Source organism: Chelonia mydas, chromosome 13 (assembly GCF_015237465.2).
Source record: "Chelonia mydas isolate rCheMyd1 chromosome 13, rCheMyd1.pri.v2, whole genome shotgun sequence".
NCBI classification, from domain to species: Eukaryota; Metazoa; Chordata; order Testudines; family Cheloniidae; genus Chelonia; species Chelonia mydas.
Window position 1 is genome coordinate 10,433,505 of NC_051253.2, and position 27,528 is coordinate 10,461,032.

At 43.3% G+C, this 27,528-nt stretch overlaps 1 protein-coding gene across 4 annotated transcripts in view; it reads right to left on the bottom strand.

The window, feature by feature from the left end:
• PHACTR3 (phosphatase and actin regulator 3) overlaps positions 1–23,838 on the bottom strand; it is a 159,304-nt gene extending 135,466 nt beyond the window's left edge. For 2 of the 4 annotated variants that reach the window (XM_037877107.2, XM_037877105.2), the window contains exon 1: positions 23,260–23,838. In XM_037877107.2, the coding sequence (XP_037733035.1) occupies positions 23,260–23,377 (118 nt within the window). In that variant the 5' untranslated portion in view covers positions 23,378–23,838. Of the gene's footprint in view, positions 1–16,508; positions 16,571–23,259 lie in introns of all 4 variants that reach the window. The other 2 variants (XM_037877108.2, XM_043526728.1) reach the window with 2 other exon arrangements.
• Between the last annotated feature and the right edge of the window lie 3,690 nt (positions 23,839–27,528).

A 27,528-nucleotide genomic window follows, 5' to 3' on the forward strand; every position in this document is an offset into this window, starting at 1 on the left:
GCAATATGTAACCTATCACTTAAATCAGTCTCGGTACCATGTGACTGGCAGATAGCTAATGTGATGCTGATTTTTTTGAAAAAGGCTCCAGAGGTGATCCTAACAATTACAGGCCAGTGAGACTAACTTCAGTACCAGGCAAACTGGTTGAAACTATAGTAAAGAACAAAATTATCAGACACCTAGATGAACACGATTTGTTGGGAAAGAATCAACGTACCTTTTGTAAAGAGAAATCATGCCTCACTAATCTATGAGACTTCTTTGATGGTGCCAACAAATGTGTGGACAAGGCTGATTCAGTGGATATAGTGTATCTGGACTTTCAGACAAGGTCCTTTGACAAGGTCCCTCACCAAAGACGCTTAAACAAAATAGGTAGTCATGGGATAAGAGGGAAGGCCCTCTTAGGGATTAGTAACTGGTTAAAAGATGGGAAACAAAGGGTAAGAATAAATAGTCAGTTTTCACAGTGGAGAGAGGAAAATAGTAGGATCCCCTAAGGATCTGTACTGGGCCCAGTTCTGTTCAACATAAATGATCTGGAAAAAGGGGTAAACAGTGAGGTGATAAAATTTGCAGATGATGCAAAATTACTCAAGTTAGTTAAGTCCAAAGAAGACTATGAAGAGTTACAAAGGGATCTCACAAAACTGGGTGACTGAGCAACAAAACGGCAGAGAAAATTCAATGTTGAAACACATTAGAAAACATAATCTCAACAATACATAAATTAGTTGTTACCACTCAAGAAAGAGATCTTGGGGTCATTCTATAAAGTTTTCTGAAAACATCTGCTCAGTGTGCAGCAGCAGTCAAAAAAGCAAGCAATGTTGGAACCATTAGCAAAGGGACAGATAATAAGATCAAAAATATAATGCCACTTACTGCATAAATCCATGGTATGCCCAAACCTTGAATGCTGAACACAGTTCTGGTTGCCCCATCTCAAAAACGATATATTAGAATTGGAAACAGTACAGAGAATGGGAACAAAAATGATTACGGTATGAAAGATCTTCCATTTGAGGAGAGAGTAAAAACCACTGGGACTGTTCAGCTTAGAAAAGAGACAACGGTGGGGGGGGGGGGGGTTAAATATGATAGAGGTCTATAAAACCATGAATGGTGAGGAGAAAGTGCATAAAGAATTATTTACCTCTTCACATGACAGAAGAACCAATGAAATTAATAGGCAACAGGGTTAAAACATACAAAAGGAAGTAGTTCTTTACACATACAGTCAACCTATGGAACTCTTTGCCCAGGGGATGCTGTGAAGACCAAAAGTATAACTAGGTTCAAAAGAATTAGATCAGTTGATGGAGATGGTAAGAGAGCAGTGTTCCCTCTAATTTTTCTCTCACATGTGCGGAATGAATTTTGTTATGTGTACCAATGTGGAGTTGATGGTGCACATAAAATTTATGTGGTGGGGCTGGGGCTGAGGGGTTCAGAGTGTGGGAGGGGACTCAGGGTTGGGGCAGAGGGTTGGGGTGAGAGCTCTGGCTGGGGGTGCAGGCTCTGGGGTGGGGCTGGGGATGAGGGGTTTGGGGTGCAGGCTGCCCTGGGGCTACAGCGGGGAGGGAGGACATGTAAATTAGCTACCAAGTTTTGCATGCCTTTGAAAAATTGTGCTTTAATTTCCAGGCCATTTCACTTGCTTTATAAAAGCACTAAAGTGCACAGTATAAATTAATAAAATGCAAAGTGAATGTAATGTTCACAGAAGATTCCTAAACGACAGTCTCAGAGACTGAAGTCCTTTATCCACAGGTATTTCATCTGTAGAAGCTATTAAAGCCCCTTGTTTTCTCCTGTTGATGTGCTTCATCCCTGACATAAAGGGCCTTCTCCATGCCAAATTCTTGGGTGCTCTGAGACTGTTTGAGGGGTTTGACAGAGACACATATCAGCACGGCATCTGAGCCCTTTCAGGCAAAATCAATAGCAGTAGCAAAGTCCTAGAAGACTTCATGGAGTCTCTAGCACTTTCCCTTTTTGGGGTCTGCTTGGTTTGGGGGCTTTAAATTTGGGGAGGGATTAGGAGCCTGGTAGGGATTTGAGACTAGAACGGGTTTGTATTGTGAGCCTCACTTACAGTGGAAAGATTTTCTCTAAGAGGAAGGTTTTGCAACTTTGCCTAAAGATGGTCAGGCTCTGAATTCACCTGATTTCCTCTACATTACCTTAACTCTTGAACATTTGCTCCAGAACTGTTGAGTTCAAGTGCCCACCAGTTTCATCTAATCTCAACGGAATGCCCTAGTCCTTGAGTATTGTATACTGGAAAGGCAGGATCAAAGTGGCGAGACAACTTGCAATAACCATGTCAAACAGAGCAGTTTTTAGAAAGAAGGGTCCCTTACTATAGCGATATTGACCTTGAAGGGGGCGAGGGGGCTGATTGTTAAACAATTTTTATAATCAATTACACACACAAGCAGTTGTGGTGATTAGGTAAGTCCGGCAACTGTGTGTGTGCAAATGATTCATTTCGGTAATTTGTGGGCAAAGTTATGCGATGACTATGACTGCATAGGCCCATTAAATTTGCAATTTAGGCATGCAATTACTTGTTAGCGTACCTTGAATAAAAACCAGTTCAAAGAAAACATGTGCTATCCATCATGTGGCTTCCCCTTTTCCCAGCACCAATGCTAATTAAATCATTACAATGGTTTCACTCCCTACAAAAACAGTGGCTTTCTTCCAAGACCTAATCCGGCTCTTTTACACTGTCCTCAGATTTGTAATGATGAAAAGGGAAATTAATCTTTAGGAATTAGTTGAGTTGTGGTCTATTAATTGCACACATAATAGGTCCTTACACAATATAGGAACCAGAGGTGTCATCTTGTGTTGCCATTCCTGGGACCATTTTAAATCATTTTTGGCATTTGCAAGGCCCTTGCCAGAGGCTATTTCTTTATGTTCAGGATGCACATTGCATTACTTCATATTACATCACAATATGTTGCAAGGGAACAGCTAAGTTATCAAGGCTAATCCTTTAAGTCTGTCTTTCTTTACAATGTCAGACAAAATAAACCTACCCCACGCTTCCGTAATCTTTCTTGAAAAAATGAAAATATTATAATCTATAACAACAAAATCCCCAAACTGCATGCATTCCTGTCAGCCCAAATGTGCTTAGATTTGCCTCTTTCTGCCATAAAAGTAGGTCCTGAGGCTGTTTCTTACAATTTAAAGAGACATCATCAGTCTAAAAATCACATTAATAAGAATCGAGACCAAACCACTACTAATAATAGTGGTGAAACAGCAAGAGTGAAAAAATATACGTGGCGCACCAAGACAATGAAAACTACACAGGGGGTGCGTGTGTGTGATTTTTCTCAGCTCTACTCATAGTCCCCACCCAAACACACCCTAGACACCAAGCCAGGTTCATGTTGTATTTGGTTGTGGGTCAGATCTGATCACAGCTCTCTGGAGCTTTCTCATTGCCACTTGAGTCTTGGTCAGGGGAGTCTTTAATGTGAGGTGGAAACAAGGCTCTAGAGTTACCAACTCTGACTAAGGTATCGTCATCGTAACTACTGGAGCCCAAACTGGCCCCAGACACCTGACAGATATAATCTTTTGGAACCCTGACGGTTGTCATGTGACTGGAGCCCGGCAATAACAGCCCTTCACAGTTGTTGAAGGTACTGGCCTACCTATCCCCTTTATAGACTTTGTTCTCCGCAGGTGTCAGAGTGTGATGGAGAAGTGGAGGAAAATAGAGAAGCAGAAAAGGAGCAAGTGTCATTGGCAGGGGGAAAACCATCAGAGGAGAAGAGAGAAGGGAGATGAGGGAGTGGAGGAAGGAAAATGCAGCTGCCACTCATGAGGGTGCTCAACAGATGTTGGTGGGATCATTGCTCCTGGTGCTACAGTGCTATATGGTACTGGGTGCGAGCTGCTTCATGCTTGCTGACCGCTCTATAGGGACAGTGATTTGAGCCCCTGTGGAAATCTCACAGACATGGGGGGTCACATCAGAGACTCCCCACTGTTTAACAGGAAATCTCCTTCTGCTACTCCATTGATACTCTCCACAAACACATGCACCAATTCTGGGCACGTCATTGTTTCATTCTCGTCTCCTCTCAGCCCCTAAAAGGCACAACCCGCTGAAGGTTGCATGGCAGAGGAGTTTGGGGCAGCTGGAGGCAGGTCACACTGAATATGGGCCCATAACTCTGCAAGGAAACTTACATTATTTGACCCAGCCCTGCCCAAGTACAGGAGCCTTACGTTCTAATGGTGTCAAAGTGCCTCTAGACTCCTTGCCAGCTGCCAGGTGCAGAGATCTCCTCTAAGCTCTGTACTTCATAGACTCATAGGACTGGAAGGGGCCCTGAGAGGTCATCTAGTCCAGTCCCCTGCACTCATGGCAGGACTAAGTATTATTTAGAGCTTTCAGAGAAATACACGCCATCAAACTTTCCAGCACCTGCCTCACTAGCCCATCCCAAAGCCGCTTTGTTATGGGCATCGCTGTTGTTAGGGAACCGAACGTGCCTCCAAGAACCATCTTTTCTCAGACCTTTCTCTCTGCCTGTACTCCCAGCAGGGGTAGCCACAGTTGCTGCTGCTGCAAAGTGGGGCTGAGGATGGCTTCCCAGTCCATGCTATGTGCTCGGTCTACATACCGGCACTGTGAACCAACCCCTGCCTTAGATTTTCTTTTTCCTCCCTATGTCCATGATTTTCCACATCATAAAATTAGATGTTTTTGTCCCTCTTCAGTTCTTCATCTGAGGGTCTTCAAGCTCTCCTTTATCAATGTATCCAGCTTATCAACACCCAGACAAGGCTTTTGTCCTAATTTACAGATGAAAAAACCTGGAGAATGGAGGTTAGTGGCTTGCCTAAGGACACACGGTTAGTGGCTGAGAAGGAACAGAGCCCAGGAGTTGTGATTCCCTGGGCCTTTCCAACCGTCTGGATTAGGGCTCATATTCTGCCCTCTGCCACACCTCTGCCAACAGTATGGTAAAAGGGGTATAGCTGAGTGTAGCATTTGGCCCTCTGACTCTGAAGAGTTTCTGCCTTTTGCCTAGTACAGATAGCACCTCAGAGATACCAAGAAATCTCAATGTCCACAGCCATGCACACTATATATAACCCCTTCTTTCAGCTGTGTTTGTCAGCAGGCTAAGTGCTGACTTGATATATTGTTCAAGGGACATATTTAAAACCTATATACTGACCTGCCATGACAGCTGCATACCTCCCTCGGTCATGAGTCCAGCAATGTGTTTTGTTTTTGTAATAGTAGTAATTGCTGTGGCCTAGATCTGATCTACCATGTGACTCGATGTACGGAAATGGGAGCAGGCTATGATCCTGCATGGGCACAGGCTCTTCCCATCTGGCTAACAGCAAGCCTGGTGCTTGCCTTCATTTTTATGCTTTCATATTCTGCACTACTGGACCCTACGGTTGTAGCTTACTACCTGATTTCTAACCTGTGAGGTGACACTCTTTGGAGCAGTGCCAAACTCTCCAATAGGGTTGTGTTGCCCATCTCCCTGGTCATGGGGAGCAGCTGGGCTGCTACCACCAGCCTCTCATTCGTTCCACAGCTCCCTGCTGAAATTGTCTGCTGTCCTATATAGCAGAAGTCAGCCTACAGGGAACAGTGCTGTGGGAGAGTGAGTGGAATGCAAAGCCAGTAGCAAAAAGAGGAGAAAAACTAAGGAGGTAGAGAGTGGGAGAGAAAAGATGGGAGGGGGAATGGCAAGAAAATGAACTGAAAATAGGTGAAAAGGTGCAGCCACGCTAGGCTACTGCACAAGAGAATGGGACCAGTGGCTATATCCACTCTTCCACCTCAAGGGGACTTGAGATGGACACCACTGGGTTATCACAGTACAGCTACTGGAGTATAGGCGGCCTCCATTGCTGAATGAATACTGCAGCAATATCTGTATGGATTATTCTTAACAGTAGGTTACATCAAATATTGATATTTAAGTAGATACCTTCCTGGGATCCGGAAGGTAAAATTGGGCTAGATTTCAGTGAATGGCATTTTTTTTTTTTAAATAACCCATTCAGGGACAGTATTCAGGATTTCTAAGGCCTCCTTTGCTGCATGCATTGGCTTGCTGGTATGTATTCTTTCACTGGGCTTCATTGTAGCTGATGCTTCTGGTTGGAACGTGATAGGAGACGTGTACCACGGCACCAATGAAGAATGTACGTGTTTGTTATGAGTCCTGACAGCTGCAGCTCACATACCCTGTGTTTGCCTTAAGAAAATAAGCATTTCTTACATTTCAGCATCTGCTACATTAACAGCTAGTTTGAGGGTTCAAGCAAACTAGCCTTAGGCAGTGGTTGATTTTTGTATGCTGTCAGAGATGTAGCAGTGTCACTATTTTCAGCTGAGATTTAAATTTTTGTGTATCCTGCAAGAGCTTAGCCCATTCAGCTTTGGACTATTCTCAGTCATTCACAGTAAAATAGTTCATTCTCCAGGACCAGTGCAGCATGTGTTAATGCTAGGGGAATCCCGGATGGTGATACTCTTGCTTTCATTCACTACTTGCAGGTGCACTAGCAACAAGATGCTAGATTCCCTACAGCTATACTTTTCACGTGAGTCCAGTGGCTTTAAAGTCATCCAGAGAGGTGACTTTGGGTCTTACTCTCCATTCCTTTGCACCACTGTAAATCACAAGTAACTCCAGTGAAGACCGTTCTAAGTGAATGGAGAATTGGTATGAATGAAGAATCAGGCCACCTTGTCTCTTGCCTGGGGATCCTCTGCAGAGCAGATACTCTAGTATTAGTCAGTGCTGGAAATTAAGTTCCCAGTGTTCAGGCATGGTTGAATGGCCACAGCAAAATCAAACGAGCAATTGTGACAGAAAGACCATTCCTAGCAAATCTGTTCTGAGTTTCCAGTCTGAAAATCTATTCTACATATTTCATTCTCTCCTTAAAACCTCTGTAATCCTGGGAAGCTAGTACCCCAAATCTGCATAGCTGTTATACCAAAATCAAATTGAAGTCAAGTGAATGTGTCTTTCACCATTATAAATGCAAACTTCATACAAGTCAAAAAGGACAATCTGAAAAATATAAACTTCAGAGAAATCCAATTAAGCTAAAACAGCTGTTATCAAGCCTGGATTGTACATTAATAGGGAGAGTCAGCAATACAGAGAAACAGTGGCATTCAGCAGGGAGAGCTATTGCTAGCCATGCTACTAGAATTTCTCTTAACTCTGCTAGCTACAGGGTATAATGCTAGACCTGGTAGCTACTGAATATGGAGCAGAGGATAGGAAAGAAATTATGATCTAAGCTCCCAGAGGCCCCAGTCAAGATCCTATTATGTTAGACACTGAACACATACACACACAAAGACCCAGGTCCTGGTATTAGACTCTTTCAGGCCCGATACTGCAATGGACTTCATGTATGCAGAGTTCTATACCACATGGAGACCCACTGTCTTCAATAGGTTCTGCTCTGGCGCAGGTGTCAGCCCACACTGAATCTCCCGCAGGTTTAGGCTGTGAAGAAAAGATCCCTATTGATCTCAGTGATTGCTGGATCAGACCCTAAGAAAATAACTGGAAAATACCCAGAAAATGACAGAAAAATATAACCCCCCAACTAGAAATATGCTACAAGTCCTAGAGCATCCTGGGGGTGTGTGTGGTGGTATCTCAGTTCTACAGCTCCATGTCATGTCAGGAAGCTCTCAAAAGCAGAGCTGTATTGCACTTTGACACTCATGTAAATAACTGTCTTATGACACACAGTGCAGGAGCTCTAAAATGCCACATTTTACATGTTGGGCTAAAGGATAGTCCTTGTCACGAAGCCTAGAAATGCAGCATGCAGAGTGAGACTCTGCATTCACTGTTTAGGAGTGTGTGGAATTGTAACACCCCCTCCTATGGAACACTAACCTCCTCAGTATGTGACTTGCCAAGCGTACACGTGTATGTTTGCTCTGACAGCTGTGAAAATTGGACCACTTAACTGAAGTGGGATTTTCAAAAGCATCCAAGGGTGTTGTTCCATTTGATTTTCAATGGATACTGAGTGCCTAACTCCCATGGGTTTCTCTGGAAATCCCACAAGTGATGCCTCACTCTTGGCACCCAGGTTTGATAAATTTTGGCCAAAGCCAGTGTGTTTGCTGATGGGTGGAATTTCCAAGTGCTCACGTGCCACTGAAAGTCGCCTAGGCACATCTGAAGATCCCACTGAGTGTCTGAGCTACTTTCTCATCCTTGGAGGTGGCTGATGCACAATGCTGGGGTGATGAGTCCCTTGCACTGCGTGGTGGACAAACTGGGGCTGTCTGACTCGGGGACTGTCCACCTAGCAATTTTTCAACCACTCAGTTCACTGAGTTTTAAAACACAAAAGCTGTAGTTACAAGATGTAGAATAATATGGCAGCCCCTTGAGTGGATGGCAGGGACTGCGATCCAGCTGCCCATAATGTGCAGTTGAACTACTTGAAGGGAAGCTGTTCTAGATCCCAACCCCTGCACATTCCTAACAGGCCAGCTCTTCAAGTCCAGCCAAACTGTACCCAGCAGGACCCTGGGGGTTGGGATGACAAGGTGCCTCTTTGCTACCTTTCTGTTCCTCCGATCCTGGGGCCAGTTGGCAGCCAGTTCCCCCAGCATAACTCAAAACATCCCAAGAGTTCCTAGGGACTGTTCTGGTAGCCGAGGCTTGCTAAAGCATAAAGTATTCTGGCCATGGCAACTGCTACTGTGGACCAACCCCAGCACAGCCCCTATGCTACAAGCAGGGCTGGCCCTAGACCAAATGGCATCCCAGGCAAAGAGCATCTTTGGTGCCCCTCCCCATTTGTTAAACTTTTTTGAATACCTTATTTTTTATTGCATTTGCAGCCCATTTCACGACTTCGATGCACAATTTACATGTATGATTTATCCCTGTCCTATAAGGCTACATTTTCATGCTAGGATCTGTAAATCTGTATGTATTCATGCCATATATAAGCAAATACAAAAATTATTTTCCTCTAAGAGACTTTTGAATTTTAAGAGTAACTGCAATGTACTAACATCAAGAAATTGAACTGTGCACCAACATTGGGTAGACCAGCACTAAATAGTGTGACAGTAGGTGACTATCTTAGAATGTTAACCCTGTCCTGTACTTCAAATTTGCCCCTTTTGCTGCAAACTAGATTGCAATTGAGCTTTTCGTTTCCTATACTGAGCTCCAGAAGGCTTCTTCAGGTACATCTTTTATTTTCTAGGGGGTGAGGGGGCGTGGCAGTAATAGGGAGAGCAAAAGTCTATGTTCCGCAGTCTTAGAAAGTCATCAAACATCACGTGTTAAGCATGGCAAAAGAAGTAGCAGTATTTTTATATTGTTGCGTAGATAGGGTTTCGATAGCTATCTCTGGCATCTCATTAAATATGTCCTTTATTAGTTGCTGCTTACACTCTTCAAGTCTTAAAACACAAGTACACTTTCACAATTGAACAATAACACAAGGTTCACAATATCGCAGCTGGGCTCTCACTTCATTTCAATTTGTTCTTATATCTCACTGACTGTCTGGCGATGTCCTGCCCCTTATGTACCCACGAGGTCATGGCTGACAACATTCTAGGAGGTTCAAGGAAAATGTACTTCTCAAAGTCTGGAAGGTTCCATGAGATTCTACAAAGGTCCAGAACGTTCTAGGAGGTTAGTGAAAAATGAATCCACATATGAAATACCTGAAACCTTTTACTTCAAACATTCTATTTTCCCTTTGGTGGCTAACAATAAAAAGAGCACCCCAAGCCCAGCATCCTAGGTGGTCACCTACCCCTAAATCTGGCCCTGACTGCAGACTTTGGTTGAAGGAAAGATTGTGTGACAGAGCTAGCCAGGCTGGCTTTATGCCCTGTAGGAATTCCCCTACATCAGGAGATTACCTAGCTGTCCTCGTTAGGGCAGTTTTTCTCTGCCTGAACTGTCCCTTTCTGATTGAGAGTCTGGCCCAAAGTTCTTAACTATCCCATAAAGGTTCTCTTCATTTGATTAAAACTAAATCACTTGCACGAGCCAGGAAACTTTCTCGAAGCAATGGCTTCGCCTGACATTGGTCTGCATGCCTCTGAGTTAGCAGGGCTGGTCCTGTGGGTGAATGAACTTGTACAGGGAGGGGAGTGTTGAGATGTGAGATTGAGTGTTTGCTTTCAGTGGTTGTAGCTCAGGGCTGCCTTTGCTCTGCTTTCAAGTTGTGTCACAGCAACAAGGACAAGGTTCAGTGCAGGCTGAAAGTAGGAGGCCTGGTCACAGTGGGAAGCAGGATGAAACCAGACACATTCACAATAAATAAATGGGGGCAAGGCAGAGGTGGAGCCCGGATGACCAGAGGGATCTGATGTCGGGGGTGGGGAGGGAAGAGAGAAATGGAGGAACAGGCCTGGCCCAGGGCACTGCACCACTGCAAGCTAGTCCAGTTGCTGGTTATACAGCAGCAGAACGGATTGAGGGTGCTCAAATGAATGGAACAGGGGAAGGGTTATCTAATCCGCCTTTGCAGACCAACCTAGCTATGTAGCATATCTTCTTTAAATGTAATCACCATGCAGCCCTTTCTGCATGGGGACCTGTATTGCTTATATATGTTTCTATGGTTACACGTTTGAGCTACATCTGTTAAATTAATAACAGTGCACTCCAAAAAGCAAGATCAGATACTCTTTGATTAAGATCTCATTGAAATATTTATGTAGACTTAAGCATCAAGCTATTGACCTGCTTCCTGTGGTTAGTCTACGTGCTCCCTAGGGCATGTGTAAATTGTGTATACATTACAGACAATAAATCATTGTGGATTTCAGAGACCACGTCTCTGGATTTAATGGGCACATAGGATCCACTGCATTATTATTTAACCTCTAGCTAGATAAGAAGCAATATGAGGCCCTCACATTTTACTTTACTTACTTACTTGGTATTTATAAGGCGGACGTGATTAGAGAAGGCAGGGTTATTAATTCTAGATATTACCTTGCACTTTGAAACACCACAATCTGGCAAGGAACAACTGACTGAATGCTCTAAATAAATAAATCGTGTAACCCATTAACTGCAGCATTAATAGACCAATCTAGAACAAGCTCTCAAAGCTAAAGGTTGTGGAAAATTTATTATAGTCACTTAACTAATGACAAAAGTAAACAGTTAGTAACTCCTAGAAAAAATCTTATATAACTCATTACATGCTCAAAGTACTACACAAATAATAATTGACCCACTAATCCTAAAACATCTTCATTTATATTTAGAGCCTGATTTTTAAATATTAGGCATGTGATGAATCTACTTTGTATATGAAATCAAACGACTGTGCCTTTGCAATTTAAGTGTGGGTTTGTGCACCGCTTGTGCAACAAGCTTTGTGCCTAACTTGTTTAAAAGCCAGGCTCCTGATGTTTAATTTTTCTATAACTTGTTCCTATATAAAGATTTCAAATAGTAAAATTCCAGAAAAGACAAATGAATCCTCAAGCCCTCTACAGTCTAACCCAGTTAATATCCGTATGTGAGATCAATGCTGATCACTCAGTCTCCTTTGCTACTAAAGTCAAGTTCAGCAGCATCCTACACTCCAGCAGGTGTTTCACTTTAATTACATGTTTTGTAATACTTTCCATATAGGTTCAAGTATGCTATATATATGTCTGCATCCTAAATGATTCGTGGCAATTTTTTACCACCATTAGGTGGCCTGTGATTGAAAACTGGAGCTGGATTGTTGTGCAGAAGAGGCTCTGTTAAAATGAGTTTCTAATTGCAAAAGTGTTCGAATTAATCAACTGGTGTTTGTACATAGTTGTATTAAACCACTGTTGGATCAGATCTCTGAAACTGAAATACAAAATCTTGTCATACACTTAAATCTAATAAGTGATGCCAAACCCAAGATGTAGGGCCAGATTCTGGCCGTGTCTTGTTAATGAGCCATGTATCTGCCTTAATCAGTGGTTGAACCTCACATGGATTATGCCCAATATATGGTCATGAGAACACAATTGGTAATTATATTGAGAGGAATTTAAATTACTTAGCAGAACTCCTCTTTACAGCAATAAAATGTATCCTTGTTTAAGTTAGCAGGTGTTTAACAGAATACAGATATGAAGATGAAAAAATGCTTAAATTTCAGGCACCATGTCTCAGCAAATGGTCAGTTCTACCCTTCTTACCCTCCAGGTGTAAGAAATGCTCGAGTAGTTTACAAAATGGAATTTGCAAAGGTGGTTCTGAGAGGGGGAAACAAAAACATCAGCAACAACATTAGATGATGGAGTCCCCTGGGGAAAACTTGGTCCTGTATATAATATATTATTGTATTGTAGTAGTGTGTAGTAGCCCCAGTTATGGATCAGGATCCCATTGTGCTAGGTGCTGTACAAACATATATACACACACATTTACGGAAACATGGTACTTGGAATTTTAGACACTTATTAAAGCTATTTTTCCCCATTGGCCATTTAAAATTCCTGTTTCTAATCATCTGCCCTTCAAAACTCAATTTATTCTAACTTTTATTTTTGACTTATATGCCCTATATATGTCATCAAATGAAAATCAGGATTAAAATGTATAACTTCAAAAAAAATCTATTTAAAATATCATGGAGTCAGGTATTTTAAGGGGTTAAAAATGCAATGTAAAGAGCAGCTTTAGGGAATGTTGTTGTGTTTTGTTTTCTTTTAATACAAACACATTTAACAAACTGATACAGCTCCCTTGCAGCTCAGGGTGAAACTTCCATTCTGTTATGTTCTCTCACATTGGATCTGATCCTGAGATACTTTGCATGGGACTGATCCAATGCCCTTTGAATGGCAGCTCTTACTATGTTATCAATAGTGCTTGCTGGTTCCTTGTTTTCAAGCAGATGCAATACTATTGAGCAGAGGCTGAATCTGTAGATCAAGAGTTTTAACAAATAGAAAAGTTTGCAGTTGGCTTTTTCCAGCTCTAACTTTACTTGTGGTGTGGGATCAGTGACTTGTTCACAAACATACCTGCCCATGAATATTGATAGACTTCTCTGATGCTGAATCAGACTCTTGGGAGCAGAATACCATAAATTCTTCTTTCCTAACTAATCAAAACTTCTAGACCTTTTATCAATCATGCAGGAAATCACAGAACCAGAAAATGTTGAGTGTGTGTGTGTGTGTAATAATATATATTTATTTCAATCTTGGGTGTTTTTCTTTTCTCCTCCTCACTCCTCCCCCTCGGCACCATTTCTCTCTTACAAGTTATGTATTTGTGAGTTACAAACATAGACCAGTCATCAGACACCTAAGCAAGTCATTAACTTTCCTCGTATGAGTATCCCATTCGGTGTGAGGATGATCTCGGGGTTCAGGCACTGTACTAGGACTCGGAAAACCAGGCTTCCTTTCCCAGCTCTACTACAGACTGCCTGTGAGACTTTGGGCAAATGGCTTAATCTCTCTGGAACTCAGTTCCCCATCTGTAAAATGGGGGAATGGCTTTCTTTATTCCACCCTTTGGGCAGTCTTTAGATTGCAAACTACTTACGGCAGGGACTCTCTCTTATTATGTGTTTGTACAGTGCCTGGCACAATCAGTCTTCTCTCAATTGAGGCACTAGAGTAATATAATTAACACCACCAATGAGAGTAATTGTGTCTGCGGGATGTGGCCCCAAATCACCTGATTTTTGCAGCTCTGTCCATTCCCTGTTATGATGCATGGAAACCTTTGAAGTGTTCAAGTAGGGGAACAGACAGAAATGCTCTTTGTAGAGGACTACACAGGAGAGGCCTGTAATTCCTTGTGTGGTGTATGTGATTATTGCAGCTTTGAAAGAAAAGCGGCTTTTATTTGATATTCATTTTGAAGCTTGTCTGTTAAGATTTGGGTTAAGAACTTATTTTCATTGAAACATGTAAATGTAGTAGCTAGACATCCTCTGTTTCTCTTTGTCATCGCTGACTGCCTTTGAAAACACCATGCATTGTTTTCACAGTGTGTAATGCCATCCGTGCTGCCTTTGGCATCAATGCCATAATATTGAAGCTGCAGCTGAGAGGTAAAGGAAAAGAAAGCCACTTGTATGCCCATGACTGAGTTCATTCTTATGGTGCATGGAGAAGGCAGCAATTGGAACAAGGAGAGATGAAATATTCAAAAGGCACTCGCACTAGTTATTTGCCAAAATCAAATCTGAACCAACAAAGGAAACAAATGATGTTAGAGCTCAAAGTGCTAGCCCAGTTGCCTAGAAACAATGTTTTTTCACCCCTATGTGATAGGCCTGGATTGAGCTATCTAGTCTAACCTTAGACACCTGCATTTGGACCCAATCCTGTGCTCCATGTGCTTTACTTGCAAGAGGATGGTCAAAGTGGAGGTACCTGAGCCAAGAAACAGCATGCTCAGCGCCTGCGTGGGATGGGAGGGAGGGAATGCATGCTTTCAGCAGCACCCTGTGTCAATTTAAGAGAAACGCTGCCAGGCTCCAAAGAGGAATTCTGTCCAGTCTTCCTTCTGTTACGAAAAATGTGGTTGTGATATAAAGCAAAGGAGGGGGGTTGGGGGGTGAATGAAAATAGAGGGTCCTCATGGGTCACTACGGATGCAGAAGCTCCACAGAAGCAAACAAATCCTAAAACAATATTACAGCTATTTTCATGAGGCTATTGTGTGTGCTGAGCTAACGTGTGAAACTCTGATTACCAGCAATGATATGATACAGTATTTCCACATCTTGGATACCCAGTTTTAAATGTATTAAATAGCTACTCTGTAACATTCAAACTACTGGTGAATTTGGGATTAGAATAAAAGAGAAATGTAAAACACATTTCTTACATGCAGTTCTATATTTCACTTACAGAACACTAGACTTCTCTAATATCTGGCTAGCTGCCTAATGTCCCAACTCCGGAAACCGTCCCGGCATGGATAAGTTTTAAAATAACAAACCCCATGAATAATATATATATTCATGAATCTCATTCAACTGCTGTAAAAGCAGCATTAAGACTTCAAAGTCTACAGCTTCCACCACGTTCTGAATTAAGTATGGGTTAGGTGAGGATGATAAAAACTGGATAGTGGGAAGAAAGCAGAGGTCTTGAGTTAAGGGCATCTATTCATGCAAACCAGCAAGGAGGAGCTCTTCAGGGTTCTCTAGTGGGAGCTGGATTTTAAAACTGTTGTATTAATGCGCTAGATGCAGAGGGAATATGTGATTATTAAATATGCAGATAAATTACTATCATGCATATTTTTACTCATGTGAAAACCCCATGAAGGTTTGTACTTCTGGACATAGTTCCACTAGCTTCAAATGCAGAAATAAGAGAGGTGCAGTAGAAAATCTTTGTAGGAGTGGTCCCTAAACTCAGTGGTATGGTTAAAACACATGGGCCTGTGGGTGAGTTCCAGAAGAACATTCATAGTTTAGGTGAAAGAACTCTGAGTTGAATCATGACATTTCACACATCTAAGAATTAATTGTGTGCCAATAAACTGAAGTAAAGATGCTGCCCAAGCAGTTTCATTTAGATGGGAATTAATTAGTTAGTAACTCGAGGGAAAGGATCTACATCTGTTGACGGGGGCATTTTCAGTTCAGTGGACAGTGACAATGAAGAAGGCTAAAATGCTGGCCTATATTGAAGGGCATGTTGCTTTCCAAAGAAACTATCTTTACAGGCCTCTGGTTTGTCCACATTTGGAGTAAAGGGCCCAGTTTGTGCCAACTTAATTGATGAAAAATATAGACAAGGTGAAAGGAGTACAACACAGGGCAAAGAAACAGAAGTAATAGAATGCACTGGCTCATGGAGACCTAATGAAACAGGGATCATTCGGCTTGGGGAGAAGGCAACTGAAGGATTTAAACTCTAAATTAGCTGAGATTCATGACCATTTTAATCTATTTGAAAATCTACTTGATGTATTGGACAGATCAGAATTAGACCTAAATGGTCCCTGGTGTAAGGGACTGTCGTGCCAGCCACAGATCTGGCACAGCACCATGCACTAATTTCCCATCCCTGACACACTCACCCTCCCATAGATTTTGATAGGTCTTCAGCACATGTTTAACGTTTACCTAAAATGTTCTCCAATGCTACCAGACTCATCAAAATGAATTTGGAGGAACAAATCAGAACAGCAATGAACGTTAACCTAAAACCTGAGCACTCTACATCAACCCAGAAGAGGCCAGAGGAATCCACAGTAGGGTTGTCAAAGGAAGTGCAACGGCATATCCAGTGTATGTTATGCCTATAAAAACAGAGAGACGGATGAAGAGTATTTCTGTACTGGCTGTTATTTCCTCATGACTTTCCCTAAAGAGTTTGGTTGAGTTATAGCTGGTGTCCTAATGTTTTTTGCATTGTGCTGTACTGAGCAATAATAAATGCCTCCCTCTTCCAAAAGAGATAACATAAAAGGAGCAAAAAATCTAGTTTCTCTCACCTTTTGAGCAGTCTGGCAAAGTGACTGCCTAACTTCACGAAGGTCTCTTGTCACAGCATCTTCTGAATGATGACAGGTGATAAAGGAAAAACAATGAGGGGTACAAGAGGTTGTATTGTAGACTTTCTAATGGCTTTCCCTCTAATCCCAGCCTTAATGTTCATCACATTAGTTGCTTTTATTTATGTGGCTGGATCAACTTTTGGCATGCACACATTTGTGCGTATCTGGAACACAGATGTTCCATATATAGTGAGATTTTGGGCACATCAGCATGAGTTATTGTGCAACTGAAAGAATTCACCATGTGTACTGACTAAGGGTCTTCAACAGGCTGAGTGCTTGAGCTTACGGCACTGTTTTATTTTGACATGTATGAGGCATATCTGTCTTCTACACCTAGAACTTAGGAATCTGATGCGCTCAGCTGATACAGAAGCTGAGAGATCCAACACAATGGTTAGTTCCACAATAGCTCCTTGGTTTTCCACTGGAGGAAGGGTAAGGTGCAATGGGCCGTTAGTAGGGTGGATCAAGAGTATCTGTTACTGAAGAAGAACATTGTGTCTATTCTGAAAAAAAATTCTTTAGCTTGGTAGTTTTGTAAGTGGCGCCTGGCATAATAGTGCCCTTCTACAAATTAGGTTTCTTTCATTCTCTAGGACCCGTAGTTCCAGCATCTAAATTGTTGGGAGGGTAGACTCTCATTTTATTATAGTTGTCTGTCTTTCTTCGCTAGTTAAGCTCTGTCATTAATTTGCTCTCTTTTTCTGTGAAGTTCCATTTTTTAATGATCTAAGACCCAAATGAGGCTACCAGTCTCTCCTATTCCCTTTGATTGCTGGAAATGTACAATGAAGGAGCTATTTCAGCTTCACCATCTGTTTGAGAGACAGTTGCAGGATCTTAAGATCTGGTTTGTCTCTTAAATTCCAGACTTCTTCTTCTATGGCCTCTTTCTTCCAAACATTTTTTTGGGGGGTGGTGGGAGATGGGTGTAAGCCACATAAAATGACTTATAGGATTGCTTCAGAGTCTCTGTTGTCACCATCTTTCCCTGTGTGATTCTGTCTTCTGTGACTCGAATCAAATTTCCCTTACCATTTATCTTCTCTTGAGCCAGGGTGTTTAACCATAGTGTTCTTGCCAGCTTTCAACTTAGGTTATAATTAAATGCTATCTACTTAAATGCCCCTGAAGTTGCAATAGGATATGTAGTTTTTGCTTGATGTCCTAAACACTTTTGTAGAATTGTGCCCTATTTAAACATCTACTGGTCCTATGTTTAAAAGCACCTGTCAGGTTTTCAGATCCTCACCTAATGGGTAATGTTGGTGGGGGTAGTCCTCCTCTATCTGATGCACTGCTCCAGCACTGAGCATGCTGCACTAACAAACAAAATTCTCTTTCTGAATGAGATCATGGTGCAGATGTGTTCCGTACATAAGATTAATGGGCTGGACTGGACCCCAAGCATCTTAGTGTAAGGAAGCTCCATGTGTAGTTAGAGGAATTTCTATGGGCCTCTCAAGTTTAGAATGTGCTCCTAAGCACCTGGGCCCTTTCACTCCTTACTCAGCAAAAAAGTCCCACCTATCTTAATGGGACAACATAGACTTATAACCATGGTGGTCCCTTCTGGCCTTAAAGTCTATCAGTCTGACCACCTGCATGTTGCAGGCCACAGAACCCCACCCACCCACACATGCAATAGGCTCATAAGGTCTGGCTGAGTTACTGAAGTCCTCCAATCTTGACCAAAAGACTTCAAGTTGCAAAGAATCCACCAGTTACTCTAGTACAAACCAGCAAGTGACCCGTGCCCCAGACATGGCTGAGTGAAGATTGACAGATGAGGCCCTACAGTTGCAATATTGTATTCATTCTCACCAGGGCAGAAAACTCACCAGCTTTCAAGAACCTAGTCACGTGAGCTCACTGGTGGTACAAGAGTTCACGGAATCTCAACCCAAAATGCACGTATTTTATCATGAAAAAGGAAATTCAAATACAGATGGCTCCACTTAAAAAAAAACCAATCTATCACTTTACCAACACTACTTGCAGCACTCCTTACATTTAAACTTGTTATACGAACTACTATAGCTGGGAAATGTCCACTTGGTAATGATGCCCATTGCAGACAAAACCTACATTTCATTCTCAGACCACGGCTGCCATATGCTAAAAGATCACTGCAAGGAGCTGTTATTAATTAAATTCATGTGAAGGGTCTAATTATCAGCAGATTTGTAGGCCTGTTATTTAATAACATATGTTACTGTTAAATCTGTTGTCTACATGTACTGATCATGTATTTTGTTTGCTGTAGGAACATTTTACAATATGTTGTTAACATATTTTAAAAACAATTTTACAAAGCAGATTTTGGAATGGAATTTAGCACTGGCCTGTGCATTTGCTGTAATTTTGTAGTAAATCAAGGTAATAACTTTTCATTTATACAGAGAACACTGTATTTAAAAAAAAAAAACACACTATAAATATGGGCCTGATTTTTGTCAGAGATAATGAGCAATTGCAGCTCCGAATGGCATCAGCCAGAATTGTGGGTGCTCAGCACTTCTGAAAATCAAGCCCTGAAACTATTTGCACAAACAGGTTCTCCTAGTATCTGCACTGAGTCTGGCCAGGTAGGTACTTTAGACGTCCCTTCCTCACACAGGAAGAAGGAGCTTGTTTTTTAACCACATAAAGAAAAAAAGGATAACTCATCCCAGACCTGGGGAAATCTTTTGGAGGATTTGGCTCCAAGTAGTATCCCAGCCCAAAAAGACAGACTTCAGTTCCAACTAGATGGTTTCCTAACATAGGGCAAAAGACTTTCAGCACAATCTGTTCGTAGGAAAGTCCCTGAATCTGCTATTTGACTTGTCCAAATCAGCCAGAAGGAGATCTAGTCTAGTGATTACCTGAAGCATTCTGGGCTCTCGTCCCAGCTGAGTCACTGATTTGCTATATGACTTGGGCAAGTATATAATCTTGCTGTGCCTCATTCAACTTGGCTGTAAAATTGGGTAAAAAGCAGGAGCTCACTGAAAATCTGATAGTGCCCCAGAACTGAGCTCTCCTGGATGGATGGATGGATGGATGGATGGATGGATGGATAGACGGAAAATTAAAGAGTTTGCCTCTGCATCTTCTGATGTCAGTGTCACTGCACATACTCGTGGCTAATGATGGGGCCAAAAGCACTCATACTGGGACTTCATAGATCAAGAGGAGGGATATGCAACTTGTTTAAACAAACGCCATGGCTACACGGGGGAAATGAAACTCTAGAAAACACGTTAACTAATATCTGTTGCCACATTTTCTATCATGATACATTTTCCCAGCGTAGGCACAGTCAAGTAAACGTTGGAGCAGAAGGCCGCTCAGTCCTCCAGTTGTTCAATTAAATCCAAGTCTTTGTGGCCAAAAAAAAAAAAAAATTAAAAAATTTGAATACTCGCTGTTCCCCCCCACCAAGGAAAAAACTGGAACATGAGCACAAGGTCAGGGTGACAGTGTTTCAGTACTGACCTCAGTCAGGGTTTGATCCAAGAACAAATTTGTATGCCAGATGCTGATGGAAAGCCTGTCTGTGCCTAACATATTGGATTTTTTTTTTCCACAATTCATCCTTGAATAAATGTTACCCTTGTGCTTTTGCCAAGGTCAGTGATGTGATAGGGGTTATCTTCCTTTATAAAAGCCATTTGGTTAGGTTAACTGCCCAATTACATGGATAAATGCTCTTTTTAAGCATCATCCTCTAACTCTTATTAGATCACAACCCCCCTAATTCATTCAAGAGTACTTCACACCCATGCTAATTACTTTTTGTGTACATGATTTATGTTGTGATGCTAAAGTTTTCCATGTATATCTTAAAAATCATATTTATGTAAACATTGTAAATCATTTTGTAGAATTTTACCTTGCTATTGGCACATTTGTCTGTATAACTTGAAGTATAAATAATGTCTCTTTTGGCCTGAGTTTTTAACTAGGCCACTACTTTTAAACTAGGAACTAGGAAACTACTTTTAAATACAGTTCAGAAACCTAAAAGTTAAAATGTCTAAAGCAAGGCTTAAATGGAAGCAGGACTGGGATGTAAATGTGAGCATTACACTGTAGAATGATCAGGTCTAAACGTTATTTTGACTGTGTCCATAGATGTGTGTTTGATTTGAGAACTAAACATAAAATCAAATTATTATTCTTTCTATTAGTAAGGAAGTAAGATGAAAACGTAACTATGTAGGATGACAGCTAATTCATAGCCTGGCATAAATTATGCTTAAATCTTTGAAATACAGAGACCAAAACAATTTGTCCACAAATTAGATGGCAAAAAAATGTAATTTTGCAGGTAAAGTAATACTAATACTGAAAACATCAGATGTTTACCAAACAATGTAACTGTTTGTAACAAAATCCATACCTGTAAATTACATGGAAAAGTAAAACAAATTTATGTAGGGTTTCCTTAATCTACATAATGCAACACTATACACAAGCTGTAGGTATTGTTGCCTTTTGTTTGCTTTTATAATGCTGTTGCAGTATATTTTTTGGAGGGGGGAGGTTTTTTGCATACTTGTGCAGCAGCTGCCATGCCACTGGGGTGTTTGGTCTTAAATTATGGAATTTTCATTGAAGAAAATGTGCTCTAACAGTACCTCTTTTCAAAAAAGTGTGTTTATTTTCCCTTATATCAAAAAGATTTTAAAAATTAGATTGTTGCATTTGCTGTTTCCCATATTGATTGATTTGTTTTGAAATATACAAGAAGCGGCTGAAATTAGATAGTATGCATATAATTTTTCATTCAGAAATCAAATAGCAGAAGCATACATTCCTCTCTTTCAGTCAGTATTGTCCCTTAAGCAGAAAGTCTAGCACTTCATGTTAGAGGCTTCCTTTGTTCCCTTTACATGGGGTACAATCACAATTGGGCATCCGAGAAATCCTCTATCATGTCCATTAATTTCATTGTTTTATCTAGTTGAGAGCTACAAAGATGTTCAGAATCATTTGATAAAGAAAACTAATCAGACTTAAAATTGTCATAATTAACTATCAGAGGAGTAGCTGTGTTAGTCTGGATCTGTAAAAGCGGCAAAGAGTCCTGTGGCACCTTATAGACTAATAGATGTATTGGAGCATAAGCTTTCGTGGGTGAATATCCACTTTGTTGGATGCATGTATGGTGGGTATTCACCCACAAAAGCTTATGTTCCAATACATCTGTTAGTCTATAAGGTGCCACAGGACTCTTTGCCATAATTATTAATGTATATTCTGCTTCTCTGGGAATGATTTTGGCAAGCAGACCAATCAAAGAAGGCTAGGAGTGTTTAATCGCAATCTGCAAAAGAGGAACTAAGGTCTGATCTAAAACCCATTTAATTCAAGAGGCACCTCTCCACTGGCTTCCTTTAGCTTTGAGTTCTATGTTTAGAATTCAATATATTGGGCCGCTAGGATTTACACATCTTTCATTGTCTCATGATGGTAGAAACCACACAGCTTACCCTGTTTTGTTTAATCATTCCGTGTGTCAATAACCCTCACAAAGAAACCTTACAGCTCATAAATGATCCATTGTTTATATAAAGCCAGGGTAATCTGGAGCATGGCCTAGGCCTTTCCTTGCAGTCACATCACATTCAAGCTATGTGGAGGTTTTGAGCTGACTAGAGGAAATCTTCACCCAACAAAGCCAACCTTTTCTTTATTCCAAAGGATCATCATTATTTTGATATTGGCAATTTGAAATTATACAGTCACCACTAAAGACATCGCTATTTAATGGAAGAATTATTCTTTGAAGTGAAGCTAAGCTGAAAATATTTGTTAGTGGTGCTGATGAAATAATTCATTTTCATTATAAATAGAATAGTGTGATTGGATAGGAGTGCCTCAGTCCCCTCTGCCACTATGCTTCATAAGAAGATTATACTTCTCTTTATGAAGTGAAAATTACCTGGGGGGGGGGGGGATTTAATTATTACTCTGCTTCTTCCTGTCTCCATGGTGATCCCCCCCCAAACAGCCTGTTCCCTTCTGTTGTATTGGACCCCCCCCCCCCCCGGTAATAAATCAGCTCTGCATAACCCTGAATCACAGTATTAATCACTGGCCTAGGTAGGAGCAGTGCCCACAGCATTTAGTACTGTAGCTTCTAAATCCAGCCACTCTGCCTTCCTCCCTCCAGGGCCTCTCCCTGGGTGCACGAACTTGAGTCTCGCCTGGATCCCTGCCCTGCTCGCCCCGGGGCGAGAAGACGGGCTGGTGGGGGGGGGGGGGGAGACTGTCCAGCCCCCCCCGTGCTAAAGCAGCTCCCCGCAAGGCTGCCGCCTGCGTTGGTCCCCACCAGGGCCGTTGTGGGGCTGAGAAACGCCTGCCCGCCCGCAGCCGAGGCTGGGCTCCAGGCGGGGGGTGGGAGCTCTGATCTCAGCCCCGCTCCTCCCCTCCCCGGTGCGCGCTGAGTTTGCAGGCAGGCAGTCGCGGTCTCGCCGGGCACCAGGGAGGCTCTCGGAGGCAATCCTGTTTGCAGCTGTAAAGCCCCTGTCGGGATTTACGGCGGGCATTATGCCCCTAATTTCCTGCCGTGCCTGGGCGGGCGGGGTTGCAGCAGATGGCAGAGGGGACCCCTCTGCGCCGCCCCCCCCCCCAGTCTCTTTCCCCTCCCCTCTTCCCCCGGCCCTGCTGTAGGGGGTGGGGTGGGGGGTGTTACCTGGGTTCTCTCCGGCTGCAGGGGCAGCGCGGGCAGCGCAGTCCGTGAGGATGCTGGGGTCACTCTGAGACCTGCCTCTGGGGAGAAAACAGCCAGTCCCGTCTTCCGCCGCAGCCATGGGTGGGGGGCTCAGAGGCGAGGGGAGGACGAGGCGCTCATGGAAGGGGAGGCAGCCAAGGTCACAATGGGGAAGCGGGGGCTGGAGTCCCGAGCGCCAGCAGCTTCAGCCAGGCAGCCCCAGCCGGGGCAGCATCTTTCCCGGCCTCGTTCCGCCAGCTCCCGGCAGTGCTCCCCACCTGCACCATCCAGCAGCCGCAGAGATGCCCCTAATGCCCTGGGCTCCTATGGCCACTCATGGGCGAACTTTCTCTCGGTGCAGCTCAGGGGGGCTGCTTTCAGGCTGCTCCGTGGGGGGCTGGCAGGAGCTGGGGCTGGGCTCTCCCCTCCCTCTTGCCCTCCCCCTCCCTGCCCCTGCCACCCAATAACAAAATCTTCGCTCCTGCAATTGCTTTAATCTGCTGCTCTTCTTAGAGCATCTGTTGGAAAACATTGGGATTCTCCCATCATGCCCCGCGAGAGGGAGTGTGACATCACAGTGGGGTGGGGGCCTGGGAGAGGGGACACCTGCACTGCACAAAGAGGGGGCGGCAGCAGCAGGTGCGCGTGGCTAGGGGGACCCTGTGAGGGGGGGAGGTGAAGGAAGCTGGGGGTCCTACTGTTAATCTGCCGCTGTTTGCATTTCAACTCCCCATCTCCCCTCCCCCCCACCGACACAGCTCCCCCCACCCCTCGGCTGCGAGTCAGGAGCAGCCCCTAGCTGGGGAGGGGGGGGTTGGGCTGCTGTCATGTGACCAATCAGATCCGCCCAGCAGGGTCTATCCGGGTGCGTGTGAATGGGGGGGATCCCAGCGAGCCTGGCCCCTTCTTCCCCCCTGCCCGTGGCGGGAGCAGCTGCTGGACTCGCCTGGCTCCGGCCAGCTCAGAGTCCGCAAAGCGCGCCGCGTGTGGGCAGTAGGCTAGTGTGCCAGCCTGCACGTGGGGAGTGTGTGCACAGTGTGTCCGCGTGTGCACTGTGTGCGTAGAGCGCGGGTCAAGCGTGTTGCATTGGGCGTGGGCGCCTGGCCTGTGCGCTGTGTGGGCGCAGCGGGCGTGTTAGCGGGTGCAGTGTGGCTCCCTTTCGTTGGCCTTAGCCCCCGCTTTGCTTCCCGGCCCAGCCTCTCCTGACTCCGTTCCCCGAGAAGCGGAGAAAGAACAGGTGACGGGACAAACCCAGCGAGCTGCTGCTGCCCATGTCAGCTGACCATCTGCCTAAAACTCAGCCCTCTAAAAGCTGTGGGCAGCTTCCAGTTTGCCAGGCACTAGCTGCCCTGACCCTGGTGGGGTATGAGTGCGTGTGTGAATCAGTGGTGCTGTCCGTGCTTTCCTTAACAGCCTGCTTTCAGGGACAAGGTGGCTTCACCTTGGACTGGAACAATCTGAGCAGGCTGCTTTTCTATGGCTGTCGGGTAGAGCTGGTTAGGAATTTTCCAAAGGATTTTTTTTTAATTTCTTTTCTATTGTACATTAAAACAAAAGAATAATAAAAAGTCAAAACTGGTACAAAACATTTAAATTGACCCCAAATGATGGTTTTCTTTGGAATTTCACTTTTAGAGGAAATTTCAAAAGTTTTTTTTTGTTTTCATTCTCTTCTTGAATGGATTTTTTTCCCCCCAAATATGTGGCATTTCCCAGGAATAAAAAAAAAAAACCAGATTCTGTCCAGAACTATGACCAGGGTGGATTGCTTGGCAGCATATGCGCCAATGCTCTGTTTGATTTCTTCCCTGTTAAAACTTTAACCGATGGATGTCTCAGTTAGAGAAGCAGGGACCCTTTGTGGGCACCGCTCTGCTAGTGGAGTAGCATTGAATTTGTCCATGCAGGCCTTGCACAGAGTACAGGGTGGTCTCGGTCCCACACATTTATCTGTACAGAGGACTCCCCAGTGGTGCAGCTGCTGTTGGGATTGTGTGTAATACACCCTTGACACAGAAGTAAGGTGTAAGGGCTGGGGGTTTGCACACACACGTGTACATGCTACAGGCATAGCTGTTAGCAACACCTATACTTAAGGTTGCTGGACACGTTCTCTTATAAGACTGTGTTCAGTTGCTTATAACTTTGTGAAACAAACCATTTGGGCTGAAATTGTCCATCATAGGTGTCTGCTCCAGGATGATTTTTTTTTTTAATTCCAGCAAATATGTTGTTTAAAGGCCAGAAAAGGAGGTTCAGGAAAGATTTCTTTGAGGCTGTGGTCCTCATCAAGTATGGGTTGTAATTGTTTAATGATACCCCTCATGAGTTCCACCATGGGGTGATAGGTGACTATGAGGGGCATGCAGTCTGTGGGTATTTTTTCTGTATAGAAGCAGATGGGGGGGGGGGGGGGGATTTGGGTGGGCTGTTCCATGATGTGATCTACTTCTCTGGTGGAGTGTCCTTGTTTGGCGAAGGTGGTTTTAAGTGGGTTAAAGTGTGTATCCCAGACTTTCTCCTTGGAGCATATTCTCTGATATCCGAATGCCTGGCTGTAGATAATATTTTCTTAGTGTGTCTAGGTTGGTTACTGGACCTGTTGAAGTAAGTGTGGTGATCCATGAATTTCTTGTACATAGTTGTCATAGGGTTCCATTGTTGAAGCTGATCATGGCATTCATGAAGTTGATGCTGGTGTGGGAGTGTTCTAGAGAGAGTATGATGCATGGGTGACGGTTACTGAAGTTGTGGTGGACATCTGTGAGGGAGTTTGTCATCTGTCCACAGGATGAAAAGATCATTGATGTATCTCAGGTTTATCAGTGGTTTCATGGTGCGTTTGTCCAGAAATTCTTTCTTAAGGTGGTTCATGAAGAGATTGGCATACTGGGGAGCCATCCCCGTACCCATGACTGTTCCCATGGTTTGGACAAAGTGCTTGATGAATGTAAAATTGCTCTCGGTGAGGATGAAACGACTGAGTTTGGCAGTGTGTTTGGTGTGGATATCTGAGTATTTTATTGCCTTGTAGATATTTGAGGCAGGCAGTGATGCTATGTTGGTGTATAGGGAAGTGTCATTCACAGTGACAAGGATGGCATCCTGAGGGAGGTCGTTAATGTAGAGTTTCTGGAGGAAGATGGTTCTGTCCTGGAGGAAACTGGCCCTTTGTGTGGTCGGTGGTTTGAGGTTGGTTTCAGAGTTCTGATGTTCCTTCCGTAAGAGTGCAATGGCTAGATATGATGTGTTCTTTGTCTGTGTATTGTGAGAAGCATGTACAAGGTCTAGGGTGGGTTTGTGGGAGTTGAAGTTGTAGAGTTTCTTCTGGAGTTGTTTGAGGAAAGCAGTGCTTGGATCCCTTCCTTTCTTATGGCTGAGTCAATTGACTCTATATTTGCTTTGGTCCCTGCCAATCCAAGCAGCAAGAAACAGGCTGGGAATCAGTCAAAGGTATTTTGTGCCACAGCTGCCCTTAGGCCACTTTGTTATTTTTCAGTGCACTGGCATCATCTGTGGTGGGGAGGCTAGGAATAATAATTGTGTTCAATTATTTAAACATTGACCATGTAGCACAACACATTTCATATTTTGCAAACGATGCAGGTTTGCATGAAACATCTATATGTTATCCTCATAACAATAATTAATAATGAATCCAATTGCACCTTTCATGAGATTATTTTATGAGGGTTCTGCAGTCTTTATGGTGGGTTTAAGCCCAAATGGACTGGTGTGTGGGGATCTCCGAGATTTCCTCCCCCTGAGGAAAACACATATGACTTCTGCAATGTTGTAAAATCAGATCTGAGGTGACATGCCGAGTAAATATTGATTTGTGCGAGTTGAAGGTCCTGGAGGTAAGTCTTGTCTGGCTTCCACACCCAATTTACTCCAAGCTTTTAAAATATTTGGGGAGAAAGGAGCACTTGTTGTTTTGGGGCTGTGTCTTCTTTCTTGTCCCATTCTCTTTTGAGCATGGGCATCCCTTACATGGCCCAGTCATATTATTTGCCAAAGCATAAACTCTAGAAGGACGATCAATTTTAAATAACTGGATTGAAAGACACCTGTTGTGTCCACTTTTAGCTCCAAAATATTTCATAATCTGAGATAGATTGGGGTACATCAGTGATGATTTAGGGACCTGAAAGCCATATAGCCAAAAGAGGACTCACAGTGACATCAAACCACATAGTTCAACCCTCTCTGTAACAGAATAATAATTAATGCTGCAAAAGCTGGTGAAAT